The 13786-nt window shown below is 52.0% G+C and overlaps 1 protein-coding gene and 1 long non-coding RNA gene across 5 annotated transcripts in view; one reads left to right on the forward strand and one right to left on the reverse strand.

The window, feature by feature from the left end:
- The first annotated feature begins 1554 nt into the window (after positions 1–1554).
- On the forward strand, positions 1555–5043 carry LOC113885547. The gene is made up of 4 exons (XR_003509247.1): positions 1555–2131; positions 2929–3018; positions 3469–3500; positions 4308–5043. It is a non-coding gene; the product is annotated as an uncharacterized LOC113885547 (long non-coding RNA).
- Positions 4643–13786, reverse strand: part of RASSF4 (Ras association domain family member 4) — a 33879-nt gene continuing 24735 nt past the window's right edge. For 2 of the 4 annotated variants that reach the window (XM_027530965.1, XM_027530966.1), the window contains exons 6-11: positions 13623–13780; positions 9354–9455; positions 9034–9085; positions 8328–8449; positions 7407–7504; positions 4643–6175 (exon numbers count right to left, since the gene is read on the reverse strand). In XM_027530965.1, coding sequence (XP_027386766.1) covers positions 6115–6175; positions 7407–7504; positions 8328–8449; positions 9034–9085; positions 9354–9455; positions 13623–13780 — 593 coding nt within the window. In that variant the 3' untranslated portion in view covers positions 4643–6114. The other 2 variants (XM_027530968.1, XM_027530967.1) reach the window with 2 other exon arrangements.

Here is a 13786-nt window from a genome sequence, read left to right on the forward strand (position 1 = left end):
TGAGTTTTACATCCCTGCTTAAAGCGGTGTGACTTTCATTGTCTCCTAGTGAATGACTGTCCATTCCACTGATACTAACTTTATATGAGTAGCACTGGCCAGCTGCACGTGTGTGGATGCAACGTAGAGCCCGTTCCAGAAGGAGCTTGGGTCACTGTGTCTCTGCCACCACTCTTTTTTCCCTCTGCCTCAAGAATAACATGTCCCAAGTAGTGGCTGCTCCAGGATGAGAAGGCGTGTGGAGCGGAGCCACGCGAGCACACTTGGCAGCCACGTGCAGTCACGTGAACAGGCCAGAGAAATAAACGTTCTTGTTGTAACCACAGTGTTTGTTGTTACTTGTTACTACAGCAAAGCTCATACACCTTCCACAACCTTAAGGGATAAGAGTTGTTATAGCCCTGTAACAGTGGGAAAAGGGGGCGTGTAGCCTGCCTACGGCCACATGTTCACGAGTGCAGACACTTTGGCCTCAGAGCCTATGCTCTTCGCCCCTACCTAGCAGTATCTGTCAAATAGAATTCCAGGTCACTTTTAAACAGAATAAATGATTAAAATTGATCACACTGGATATTACAGATCCAGTGTAAATATTTACAGATCTAGGGGATCTTCCCAACCCAGGGATTGAACCCAGGTCTCCTGCACTGCAGGCAGATTCTTTACCAGCTAAGCCACAAGGAAAGCCCGGATATTTACAAAGCAGAAAGGAAAAAGGCGGGGAAGGGAGAGGGAAGACCGTACAGTCAGGGCCGCAGAGATGGGCTGTGTTCTCCTAACAGCACATCTTTCTGAGAAAACTGGGTCAAGACAGGCCAGCTCTCTGAATGGTTAGGGCTTCTGTGCGAAACTGCTCACAGCAGGGGCCAGAGTGTCCCTGGGCCCAGTTGTATCTGAAGGGCTCATTCCAGGAAGAAGAGGCTTCTGGGCTGAGAACAGTCTTGTTTTTTAGTATAATTGCTATACAGTGTTGTGTCACAGACAGAACCGTCTTGGCAAGGCAGCTTCTTTTTACTCTAGTTCTGTCCCTTGCAGACAGAGACACACCCCAGAAAGCACGGCCTCAACAGGGAGCGCTACTGCCTGGGGTCTGCCTTGGCAACAATGCAAAGGAGGCCGGTCACACGTGTGGCCCAGGGACCAAGTGTGGGAACAGGGGCCGTCTCTCTCCCACGAAGGGCCCCTGAACAATGGTTCTGCCCTCCAAGCCTGAGACTTTGCTTTCTGTTTCCTTTGGGTTCTCTGGGAAAGGAAACTCTGGGAATTCCCATTCCTGAGTTTGCAGAAAACATCTCTGTTAAAAGCCCAGCCAGGAGGGAGCAGAGTCCAAGGGCTGATCAGCAGCTGGCTTTCTCCCAGATAATCACAGCTCCTGGGGCCTGAAGACAGCGTGTGCACTTGCTGTTTTTACATTTGGAAAGGCTAGCGTCTGACCGCCTTTCCTGGGAGGGAGGAGCAGGGCGCCTGACAAACATACCCCACTGCTGCCTGCGGCTCTGGGCACCCGCTGCCCTGCAGCTGTGGGCACCTAATGCCTGTGGCTCTGGGCACCCACTGCCCTGCAGCTCTGGGCACCTGGATCCTGCCCACATGGCACGTTGCGTATTGCGAGCTTCTCCACAATCACCTGATCTGACAGGCTAAGCCTCGTGCTTCGTTTCCCTAGGACTAAGGGGCCAGGTGTGTCCTTGGTGAACCAATGGCTTTGTTTTAACAGTGGGAAGGTCTTTAATCCATCTTCTGGTAAACATTCTAAGCTGGTAGCAAATGGTTATCACCACAGGAAAAACAAGGCTTTTTTTTTTTAATTCCCTCTGCTCATTTGCTCTGGGCAAATTACTCTGTTTTTCCTGAGTTCAGATCTTTTGCAATCATGTTGATTTTATCTTGTGTTTATTATTTTCCCTGGTTCCTGGGGTCTGACCTGGGAAGACCGTCCTGATCTAGGAGAGGACGCTCATCACCGCAATCTTCACCTTACCTTTGGATACATTTTGTACCTGAGATACTAGTGAGTGAAGCAGGGTGTGACAAACTCTCTGAAAGCTCTAGGAGAGAGCACATGGAACTCCCACACAAGCCAGCAGGAAACTGCAGAGCCTAGGAGAAAATCTGGAATTGTGGTGTCCTGGTGAGCTGAATTAGCATCTTTTCAAATTGCCTCTGAAAAGCAAGTATCGTTGATATAAAGCTTTGTAATCCTCAGATGGTCGTAGAAGTATGTATAGGCATACTTCGTTTTATTGTTCTTTGCAGACACTGCATTTTTTTTAAATTGAAGGTTTGTGGCAACCTTGCATTGAATAAGTCTATTGTGCCATTTTTCCAATAGCCTTTGCTCAATTCCCTGGTGGCTCAGACGGTGAAGTGTCTGCCTATAACGCGGGAGACCTGGGTTTGATCCCTGGGTCAGGAAGATGCCCTGGAGAAGGAAATGGCAATCCACTCCAGTACTATTGCCTGGAAAATCCCATGGACAGAGGAGCCTGGTAGGACCCAGTCCATGGGGTCCCAAAGAGACGGACGCGACTGAGCGACTTCACTTTCCTCACTTCATATCTCTGTGTCACATTCTCAGAGTGTGTAATTCTCACTGCGTGGTAATGTGTGGTAATTCTCACTGCGGACAAAAAAATGTTGCATGTTGCCAGCCATTTCTGTAAACAAGAAATGTTGCCAGCTATCAAGCCATCAGTCACTGCAGCTGCTCCAAGGGTGTACCCCAAGGGGAATTCAGGATAGAGAAAAACAGGATACTGGCCCTCCATAGTTCAGATGCGTATCTAAGGAGTAATTTTAACGAAACCAGACTCTTGTATCTTCCATGCACAAAGGGCAGTAAAATCATTAACTTGAGATGTCTGTTTTTTTGTGATTAGCGTTAATCTTTTGATGTCTGATTACATGTTTTTTTGTTCTGTTTTTAAGCAAAAACTTCATATCTTGTTTCCTCCCTTAACTCTTTGGAACAGTCCTTCAGAGCCGTCTAACAGGCTCTCCCATGGGGTTTGGTCCTCGGTAAGTTCCCCAAATAAAACATAACTCAGGAAGGGGGTTCAAGAGAGAGGGGACATATGTAAATCAATGCCAATTCCTGTTGATGTGTGGCAGAAATCATCACAGTATTGTAAAGTAATTATCCTCTAATTTAAAAAGAACTCGCAAATTTTAGCCTTTTTTTTTTTCAGTTGACATCGCAATTTTCAAGCCTGTCATTATTGTGTTTATAACAGTGATCTATGATCAATAATCTTTGATATCACTGTTGCAAAAGATTATGCCAAAGGCTCTGAGAATGGTTAGCAGTTCTTAGCAATAAAGTATTTTAAAATTAAGGTATGTGCATTGTTTTTTAGACACAATGCTATTGTACACTTCATAGGTGATAGTGGGGCTTAAACTCAACTTTGATATGCAGGGAAACCAAGTTGTGTGACTCACTTTATTGTGATCTTTGCTTTATTGCAGTGCTCTGGAACCAAATCTGCAATATCTCTGAGGTATGTCTGTACATTTTCCCCTTGTTAGAGATGTCTTAGCTATGTTATTCAGAAGTTAGCTTTGCTAACTTTTCTATTTCACAAGTGGCCCTTATCAAGACAGGCCTTAAATGAAGTAATATTGTAACAGCTGAAAAGAAAAAACAAAACCAACCAACCAACCAAATCCTCAAAACTGGGGAATGTTTACAGAAGGTTTCTTCATCTGACCGCTTTTCATGTGTCAGGCCCTGTCTGCTCTAAGGTTAGCGGGCGTCTTCAGGCTGGAATGTCTCCCACTCTGTCTTAGGCCAGTTGGGCTCAGCCTTGGGCTCCTTCCAGGGAGCGTCACCATCTCTGCTCTGCAGATCCCCTGGCCCTCCAGGGTGTGTGGCCTGGTCTCCCGGGTAGGAGGCCTCTGAATGCAGGCTACAGCAAGACTGTCTTTGTCCCTTTGGAGCTGAGCTGGTCTGGCACCAGGCAGTGGCCCCTCGATTGCTGCTGAACGATGGTCAGCCGTTGTCCTTGACCTGAGCTTATAATATGGTCTGGGAGGCTGGTGGTGGCTTTATTCACCGTGTCTGACTCTTGTGACCCATGGACTGCAGCCTGCCAGGCTCCTCCGTCCATGGGATTTTCTAGGCAAGAGTACCAGCGTGGGTTGCCATTTCCTTCTCCAGGGGATCTTCCCAACCCAAGGACTGAACCCAGGTCTCCTGCACTGCAGGCAGATTCTTTATCGTCTGAGCCACCAGGGAAGCCCTCTGGGTAGCTATTTCACTATTTTACTGGGAAACCCTGTTTGACCAGCTCTCTACCATCTCCTAGACCCTGTTGCCTCTCCCTGAGCCCCAGAAGATTCCTGAGGTGCTCCTGATGCTGAAACTCTGCAATTCGGGGCGACCCTAATGCTTACTGTCCAGGCTGCCCAGACCTCCTCCTCTGAGCCCTACGGCTGTCACTGTCCTCAGGCTCCACACCAATCCCAAGGATGTGCCTGGAAAAGAAGGAGTCATGTCAGCGTCAAGAGCGGTGGGCTGCGTTCAGCGTTAGCTCCTCTACCAAACTTGGCGACGCGTTCTGTAGGACAAGAGTTTCAGAGGTCAAAGCAGAGGGTCAGGGTGGGCACACGCAAGCGAAAAAAAGAGCTTGGACCTAACTCCTTTGGTTCCACATGGCAACACCTTTATTGAGTACCTCGGAAACTCTGCTGACAAAGGAGACGGGAAACTGCGGCAGACCTCCCCTGGGCACCTCTGCACCTGCCTCTGTGAGCTCGGCGCCAGGTCAGGACAGTCCTGGTGTGGGGCTCACCCTGAACAGTGGGCTCAGCGGCATAGCTGCTCCCACGCTCTGCTCTTCATGGGTGCCGGTGAGGAGCTGCTGACTGAGGCAGAGCTGGAATCTCACTCAGGCTGACTTTCTGGCTTTGGGAGACTTTATAGTTTTCCCCTTTAAATCCACACTCCATGGGCCCCACGGGGAGAATCTGGTCTCGTTTGCTCTGTTTTGGACAAACACCTCACACGACTGCTGTAAACTGTTGCATAATTTTTGCAAAGGCCTTCTTGTTCATTCTAGAATTTTTCCATCAACTGGCAGGCCCAAATTGTTCTGGATTTGGCCCCAGGGGATTCAAAGCCCTTTCTCCTCAAACCGTTTTTCCCGGTGGTGGCCCTTTGATGGGAAGTATTGACGCACACCCAGAGAGGGCGGGAGGCATTCAAGTGTCCGAGGAGAGTGACGGGCGAAGCGCGGCATCCCCAGGCCGCTGCCGGCAGTCCCTAGACAGCTCCTGGCCTCTCACGCGCCCTGGAAGCATCCTTTCAAGGTCATGTGGGTCACCTCCTCAATGTGATACGATTGGCATGTTTCTTTCAGCGAGCTCCCTATAAGAGTCACTTCAGGTGTTGCTGGGAAGTGCAGGGTGAGTGCCGCCGAGAGAAGAGGCGCCGCTGGTGCGCTTATTCTTGGTCTGACCTCTGCCGGCAGGGCACTGAGCTGTGCGAGGCTCATGGAGCAACATGAGAGGCTTGAGGACATCAGAGGCTTTACCTGGCACGCCACGGCACAGTGACAGCTGGGAGGACTGCACATCCCATTCCCGATGGCAGTTCTTGCTCTTCCCAGCAGTTTCTGAGCAGCGGCATGAGGCGAGGGTGGACAGGGTCCAGTGGTCCACGTGTTTCATGAGGATAATGGCTGGTGGTTCTGCAGTAACTCTGGGCCAGGCACTGGGAAAGCAGATGGAGCCCACACCCTAGAAGCAAGACCATGTTCTGCTCCCCTGATTTGGAGAGGTGTGGCATGAACAGGACTGGCCATGCCATCTAGCTCCTTAACTTGGCTCATGTCACAGCTTCAGGGCTGCTCACAGCCCAGGCCCACCTCACATGCAGACCCCACCCAGCAAGTTCCTGGGTCCTCAGGCTTAGGACTGGGCCCCTGAGTGCTCAGCTTGGAGCCAAGGGCCAGGGCCATGGGACTCATGCTAGCTAGGCAGGGGGACAGGCAGAAGCGCAGATGCTAGATTCCTCGGCTGTGTGACCAATCTGGGTGACCCGTCAGGGCCTGGTCACTGGCTCTCAGTGGGCACTGGCTGCTGGGGGCTTCGGAAGGGGCAGGTGCTGGTGGGCTACTTGGCTTCCACCAGCTGCTCCAGGCGCTGTAACATTGTCAGACGCAGGGCTTGGAACCTGGAGGGAGACACAGCCGAGAGGATTCACTGGTACCAGAGGGGACAGGGAGCGAGGAGCACAGCAAAGGAGCCCAGAGATGCTGGGCCTGGAGACCCATGGCTCCTGACCGGCTGATTAGTGGCCAAGAAGGAAGAGCCAGGACCCACATCCTGCGAGGCCACTGGCTTTGGGGAGTAGTCAAACAGGGCTGCAGACTCTGTCAAGCTTCACAGGAGAATGCTCCTTCTATTCCAAAGAGTCTCCAGTACGGACAGGAGTGTGCTGGATTAGACGGGGCGGCAGAGCGGGGTCAGGAAGCCTGCGTCGGAGCCTGGCTCCACAATCACGTGGTGAGACTCCTTCCTCATCCCGGGCTGCTCTGCCCTCTCTGTGCACCGAGCAGACCTAGACCAGGTGACCCCCAGGTCCCTTCTTGCTACAGTGACACGGTTCCCCCCGATGAGGTCTCCGCTTGCTGCCTGAGTGGGGCCTGACTGTACACACAGAAGCCTTTTAAAGAGACATTCAGCCAAAAGCCAGGATTTACACAGTCCCCCGACCGCAGACTCTCACGGTGAGCGGCCTCCCTCCTTCCCTTCCTAAGAGGGACTCTGGGACCGAGTTTCCCTTGCAGAGGGAGACACAGACCATCGGGGTTTGCGACCTGACCTCACACAGCCAGGCCCTGCCAGAGCATCCCCCAGGAGCAGCAGGTGACACCCACTCACCTGCCCATTGAACTGGTCCCCTGTACTTGCCACCATCAGTGGGTACAGGCAGTCCTAACAACCGCTGATTTGGGGCAGGCTCAGCGCTCCTGCTAGCGTGAACGGGCACTTTTCAGACCAGGCTGAATGTGCACAGGCAGGCCCCCTTGGCGGCACTTTCAGGGCAGGGTTGCCAGCAGAACACACAGCCCTGGGCCAGGGCCGGCCCGTGCTGCTGCCCGAGTCTCCTGCCCAGTTTCAGCAGCTCGTGTCCATCCCGTGATGGTGGGGCTGCCGAGGCTCGATGGGCGGCCTGGGCTGCAGGCCCCCATTTTGGCAGGCGGTCACCCCGGTCTGGTGGTACTATGGAGCAAGGGGCCGGGGGAGGTGCTGGGGAGCCAGGGTTAGCAGGCATCCCTGAACTGCGTGAGGACGCCTGGCACAGCTGCAGGGAGAGCTCTCCCAGCCACGGGCCTGGTGCTCTGACCGCAGACTTGCCCTCATGTTCCAGACCCACGACTGGCTACTTAAGTGCTGCTTACTTCATGGTCAGTTTGATTATTTCTCTTTCCTCCTCTTCTTTTAATTTTTCAACAAAACTGTCCAGCACCGGCATTTCAAACTTAATGTACTGAGCGACCTAGAAAATCCAAGAACATTTTAATGTGCTTTAAATTAGAGGCCAAAAATGTTTTCTTTTCCTTGTGGCCGATTCAGCAGGGTTTTGTCTCCAAGGAAGAGGCTGCCCGTCTTCCTCCCACCCCCCGACACAGCTCTGTGTGTACCAGGGAGGATGGAGCCCATTCTGACCCCAAAGGCAACTGTGATCCCTGGGAGGAAAGATTAAACTGAGTTTTAGGAAGACCATTCAATAGTGAGCAGAGTCACTCTGGGAGTTCTCTGGGGTTGGGGTGGAGATGGTGGGAATGCCATTGTTTCTAACAATAGAATGAAACTCACTAGTCTGCAAATGGCCCGAGGGACACAGGGTCACAGGCCTTCTTCTTGAGGTCCACACCCTAAGGCCTATTCTGTGTAGCGGAGTTTGAAAATGTGCTCTTCGCCCAGTCAGGACTCAAGATGTCCTGAGACACTTGGTCCTTTCCATAAGGTGCAGTTAGACCCTAGGTACGGAGCTTTTGTTGTTGTTTTTTTAATGTAAATAACAACAAAACACACTCCAATGAAGGAAAAGACTCTACCTGTCTGGAAAGAATGGAAAAGGCCAGGCCATGGTTTTCTAAGACCCAACTTCTTTTTCCCCTGAGCCAGCTGATGGATCTGGTGGTGGCTGATAGCAACAAGACAGGATGAAACCATCAAGACGGGATGGACTTTGTGATGGCCATGGGGGCCCTGGAAGCATTGCCCAAGGGGGCTCTGCCCAAGGTCACAGGAGTCCGCCACGCTGTCCCCCAGCCCCTCCCTCAGGAGAGGCCTTGAGATGCCGCAGCCCCACTCACATCGTGGGGGACCTCCTCGCCCAAGTCAGCTTCCATCAGGAATATCCTGGCGATCTTCTCACAGGGCCCATGCAGGATTCTGGCAATCAGTGGGTACTCACAGTCTTTTAATTTTGTACGCTCTGAAAGAGAATGTGGTAGACAAAATTCGTGGGGTGGTAGGACTGTGTCTCTTTGTTCTAGGATGGAAATGGGATGGAAGACAGATGTCCAGGGGCCCTGGCACTGCTGCCAGATGTTGTGTGATGGACACTGCCTTGATGTGGGTCGTGTCCTTCAGCGAAGGCCCAGCTCAGAGAGGAACAGTGGCTGGAGGAGCACGGCACGGGAAGTGGACTTGGGGAGGCCAGGCCATGCAGCGCTGGACACAGGGCTGTGTGGTACAAGCTCTGCAACAGCAGGTCCCAGTGGGTGAGGGGCTTCTCATCCATCCTGAAAACCCAGACGCACAGTCCTCCCCACCTCTCACTGAACCTACTGGAGAGAGCGGCTCACCATGTGGTTCTGGTGGGATTCCGAAAGGGATGACAAGTGTGCCTGGATATAAGCCTGGGAGGGGTGCCCGTGGTGGGGGCACAGCGTGTCCCAAGGCCAGGAGGGCACCTGCCCTGTGCCCACTGCACAAGCCAGCTCAGCCCTCAGAGAAGGAGCTCAGTTGGCGAGCTTGCCAAATGGATGGGGACTTGAGTCAAAGGCAGACACTTACCCCCAGACTCATGAACGACGTAGAGTGCAAACTCACTGGGGCCATTTTCCACCTGCACAGGTAGTGACAGGAAGTCAGACCATGGCTTTTCAATGCAGGAGAGAGAGAAAAGGACCCCTGGCAGTAACCACATCCCCAGTGCCACACACACACAAATCCCCAGGACCACCCCCTTAAATTCCCAGAACATTTCTCCTGCTAGCTCAGCAGAGGAAACCTCGTTCAGCCTTCTACCAGGAGCCATGGCTTTCACCAGCCCCCTCCCCAGCAAAACTGCAAACCACCAGCATCTGGGCGAGGCTGCCTAGGGCCAGACTTACTCGGAACTTGTTCAGCAGCAGAGTGAGCACCTGCAGGGTCGTCATGGTGCTGTTGACTCGCACGTTGGTCATGGACCCATAGGCGGGAGTGAACACGGAGGTCTGCACAGGAAGGGGGAGGCGGTTCAGGGGGAGGCCAGAGGAGACACAGGGCTGACGCCAGGCAGGGTATGGGCATCCTGTCAGCCCACTGGCACTGAGCAGCCTGGGACAGCAGGTGAGCCTGGGCTCTGCAATCACCTGTGTCTGTCCATCCACACAGATCCACACACAAGCTGCGCCCAGATCCAGGCATGAGCAGAGAAGCTTTGACAGCTCACATCATACAGAGGCCTCTAAGAAAGATGCCTGCAGATCTATAAGAGCCAGATTCTTTTTTCTAGGAACCAGGACCATAGGAAGCTTGGTGTGCTGCAGTGCATGGGGTCGCAAAGAATTGTGCACAACTGAGCTACTGAGCATTAACCAGGGCCATGAGAGCCATTCACGAGGGGCTGGGGAACGAGTCTCTCTACTCTGTCTAGAACCAAATCACCAGTGTCTGCTGATTCTAAGGCTAAAGCTTCTCAAATCTGTCCACCTTGCTGTATTCTCCCAGCCTGCCTGCGGTGAGGCCCTGTTTATACTGCATCAGCTTCCCAACTTTTCCCCTCTAGTCTCAGCCCTTTCGACCCATTTTCCACCCTATTGCACAAAGGAACAACCTTTCAAACACTTTGCAACTCGAAGTGTGTTCTGGGCCATCTGTGTCGCGTACAGTCTCAGCTGCCTGGTGCAGACTCCTGGATTGGCACCTGCACTTGAGGAGGATGTCCCGGGGTGCAATTGTAGGGTAAACCTCGAGCAGTACTGTATCACAGCGTGCGCCGCAGCCTAGACAGTGGCGTCCGCCGCTCCTCCCACACGCCCCCTCCCAAGCATCCCATGCTCCAGCCACACGGCTTCTGCACAGTTTCAGGGGCCCGTGATATTCTCGCAGGTATCCTGCCTTTGTTCATGAGACACCATACATGAAGTCAACCAGGGAATTTCCAGGGAATAAAGTTAAAGCTTATTAAGTCCTTAATGATCACCAATCAGGTAATAACCCTGCTAAATACTTTATATAGATTCTTTGATTTAATCCTCACAACAGTCCTTAGAAGTACATGGAGCTTGGAGAGGTTAGTAGCTCATTGGAGTCACCCATCTAGAAAGGGCGGAGCTGCCCCAAGCCTCATGCTTCACCAGCGTGGCACAGGGTCCTCCCTTCGTGTCTGACTTCCCTGTGGGCAAGCTCCTTGCTTTCTGAAACTGATTCCAGTTCACACATTCCTCCTGTATGGTCCTAGCTCTGCTTTCCCCAGGACGTACTCGGGCTCAGGGTACACGAGGGCTTCGTTCAGTGTCCCCAGCTGATGTCCAAGTACTGGAGCCAGCCTCAAACCCAGACCTGCTTTCTCCACAGTTGAGATGTAGAATGACTCTGGGTGGTACAGAAAGTCCAACTAGACTTTCGGTTTCTAAGAAATATGAAACAGAGGAGTCAGGCTATCTCTAGGAGAAGAAAGGTCATGTCAACAAGACATCGTGTTTCTTCCGCCTGAACTCTTTTCTCAAGAAGACACCAAGCAGCTCCAAGTAGGAACAAGGGTCCCGTGGCTCCTTTCCTGTCTCTATCCACAGTGGTTTCTCCCGCCCAGGACACGCTTGAGTCCGACAGGCCAAGCACTGAAGACAGTACCAAGTTCACCCACGCTGGAAATCACGCATCACTGCTGTGAGAACTGTTGTAGAAAATAATTAAGTGGAGCAACAGTGTACAGTTCTAAGAAATAAACCCTGGAATAACAACTCCAGGAAGTTAATTCTAGGAATTTATTATTGTTATTTTCAATCGTTGCCTGCGACTCAAGCACTTTGTTACCTGATTTCTAAGGACACATTCTGAATGGATGTGGAGCGAGGAGCAAAAAAGGGAGCCCCTCGCTCCTTCAGCAGATGTGAATCAACTGTCCAACATGGCTAAGACACCAGTTCAAGTCCCAGAAGGTACCCAGTTTGCCTGGAAGGATGGATCCACATGTGGCAGGTAAGTCTGTGGCTGGGGAACAGCCACCCTGACTAGCGTGTCGAGTGTAGGTCTGGCTGGCTAAGAAGGGCAGGATGGCACCAAGGGACGAGAAAGGCTGTGATGAAAGCCGCGACTCTTCACTTCGGTTCATTTCAAAGGCTACAGGCTGTTCAGACTTCTCCATGTCCCCGTGATATTTGCAATGACTAATGTAAGGTTTAAAGTGCCCAACACACCTCTTAGAGGAGAGGTGAATGTACTGAAGATAAAGCCCACGATTCAGTACCTTGAGTCATAAAAACCTTTTTTTTTTTTTTTTAGGAATGTATAGAATGAGTCTACATCCATGCAAAGAATCTTTCTAAATTTTCAAATAGTCCCTTAAAGTAGCATATCAATATTTATTCAAATATTAGCAAATGGTGCTTAATTAACACTTCGCAGACTAAACCCCTTTGGAACAGTATTTAAAGAATACCCAAGTCAGGGACTTTCCTGGCAGTCCAGTGGTTAAGACTTTGCCTTCCAATGCAGGGGGCTGGGTTTGACCCCTGGGCAGGGAGCTAAGATCCCACGTACCTTGTGGCCAAAAAACATCAAACATAAAACAGAAGCAATATGGCAACAAATTCAATAAAGACTAAAAATGGTCTACATTAAAAAAAAAAAAGAATACCCAAGTTAGACGGCCGGTCCTTTGGGTAATCCAGACATTCTTAATCTCTGTTTAACTTCAGCCCTGCCTTCCCCTTCCCCTGTGAGGAAACTACTCTCAAATACTCTGGTTTCCTAGATTTGGGCTTCCCTGGTGGCTCAGATGGTAAAGAACCTGCCTGCAGTGCAGGAGACCCGGGTTCAATCCCTGGACCAGGAAGATCTCTTGGAGAAGGGAATGGCTACCCACTCCAGTATTTTTGCCTGGAAAGTCGCATGGACAGAGAAGCCTGGCAGAGTATAGTCCATGGGGTCACAGAGTTGGACATGACTGAGTGACCGACACACTCAGCCTCCTAGATTTAGTGAAGATAACCTATTGTTCCTCAGTAACACTCCCTGCAAAGCTAGTGTGGAGTGGAGGGAGGTCCTGATGATGGAGCGGGGGCCCTTCAGCCTGCCTTGTTGAATTCTTCATCCCCAAGTGCAGGGTACCGCAAGAGTAGTTTGAATGGCTCCGAGCAGACCTCACCTGTGTGACTGTGCTTCAGATCTGACCCAAGACCTCCCTTCGCCCAGCTCCCCATCCCATGAGTCACCCACCACCTATCAGGAAGGGCAGCTGCTGAGCCTGGAAGCCCTGGCTTCCAGCTTCCCAGCGCTGCAGGATGTGTTCTATGGCAGGACGCCCCATTCCGGGCCTCACCCACACTGCCATGGGTGCCATTTATAGTAACAACCCACTTCTCCTTCTTACAGTTGGATTTGTTTATGGAATGATGTCATCAGGGGAAGGAGATCTCTTTTTCCTGAGGTCAGTACAATACATACTTGGACAAAAGGCTAGGACAAAAGGGTAAGTGCTGGGAATCAGGAGCTGTGCGAGTTCTCTGGGACCCATCACACATGCTCCGGGGCACACCCCGACCCAGGTGGCTTAATCTACCAAGCGACAGTGACAGCAGGGTACATGACACTCCCGTGAAACAACAAACCGACCTTGGGGAGAAACCGTACAGAAAAGTGGCTTGTTGAAGACAAATGTAGCATCATTCTCCAAACATTCATGCAATCTGTGAGAATGAATTGACAGTGAGCGTGTGATGGGAAAAATACAGGCTTTGTGGTCAGGAAGTGAAATGTTATTTGGGGCAAGACAATTGTCCTCCTCAGCCTGTTTCTCCATCAGGACACAGGCACAGCCTCACCTGTATACCAGGGCTGTGCATGCTAAGTCGCTTCAGTTGGGTCTGACCCTTTGCGACCCCTTGGACTGTAGCCCCCCCAGGCTTCTCTGTCCATGGGATTTCCCAGGCAAGAATATTGGGGTGGGCTGCCACACCCTCCTCCAGGGATGCAGGCTGTGTCTCATGTCTTCTGCATCGGCAGGTGGATTCTTCACCACTAGCACCGCCTGGGAAGCCTACCGGGTTTTGCTGAGGGTGAGTTCAGGCGTGACCACCGAGGGCCCCACTACGGAAGGTGCGATGCGTGCATGGCGCTTGGGGCTGGTTCCCCAAGCCTGGCTTTGGGGCCCAGGGAGAGGCCGGGCGGGCCATCACCTTGTGGTTGTAAAAGTGCCCGTTGATGGAGAAGCGGTGCCTCCGGGTCCTCTGGGCCTCGCCGGGCGCCCGGCTCCTGGGCCGCCTCTGGATCACACAGGCCGCATCGCTCTTGGTGCGCAGCAGCTGTGGGGTCTCCTCGTCCTCCTCCACTGGCTCTGTGG

The sequence above is a fragment of the Bos indicus x Bos taurus genome, chromosome 28 (genome assembly GCF_003369695.1).
Source record: "Bos indicus x Bos taurus breed Angus x Brahman F1 hybrid chromosome 28, Bos_hybrid_MaternalHap_v2.0, whole genome shotgun sequence".
Lineage (NCBI taxonomy): Eukaryota > Metazoa > Chordata > Mammalia > Artiodactyla > Bovidae > Bos > Bos indicus x Bos taurus.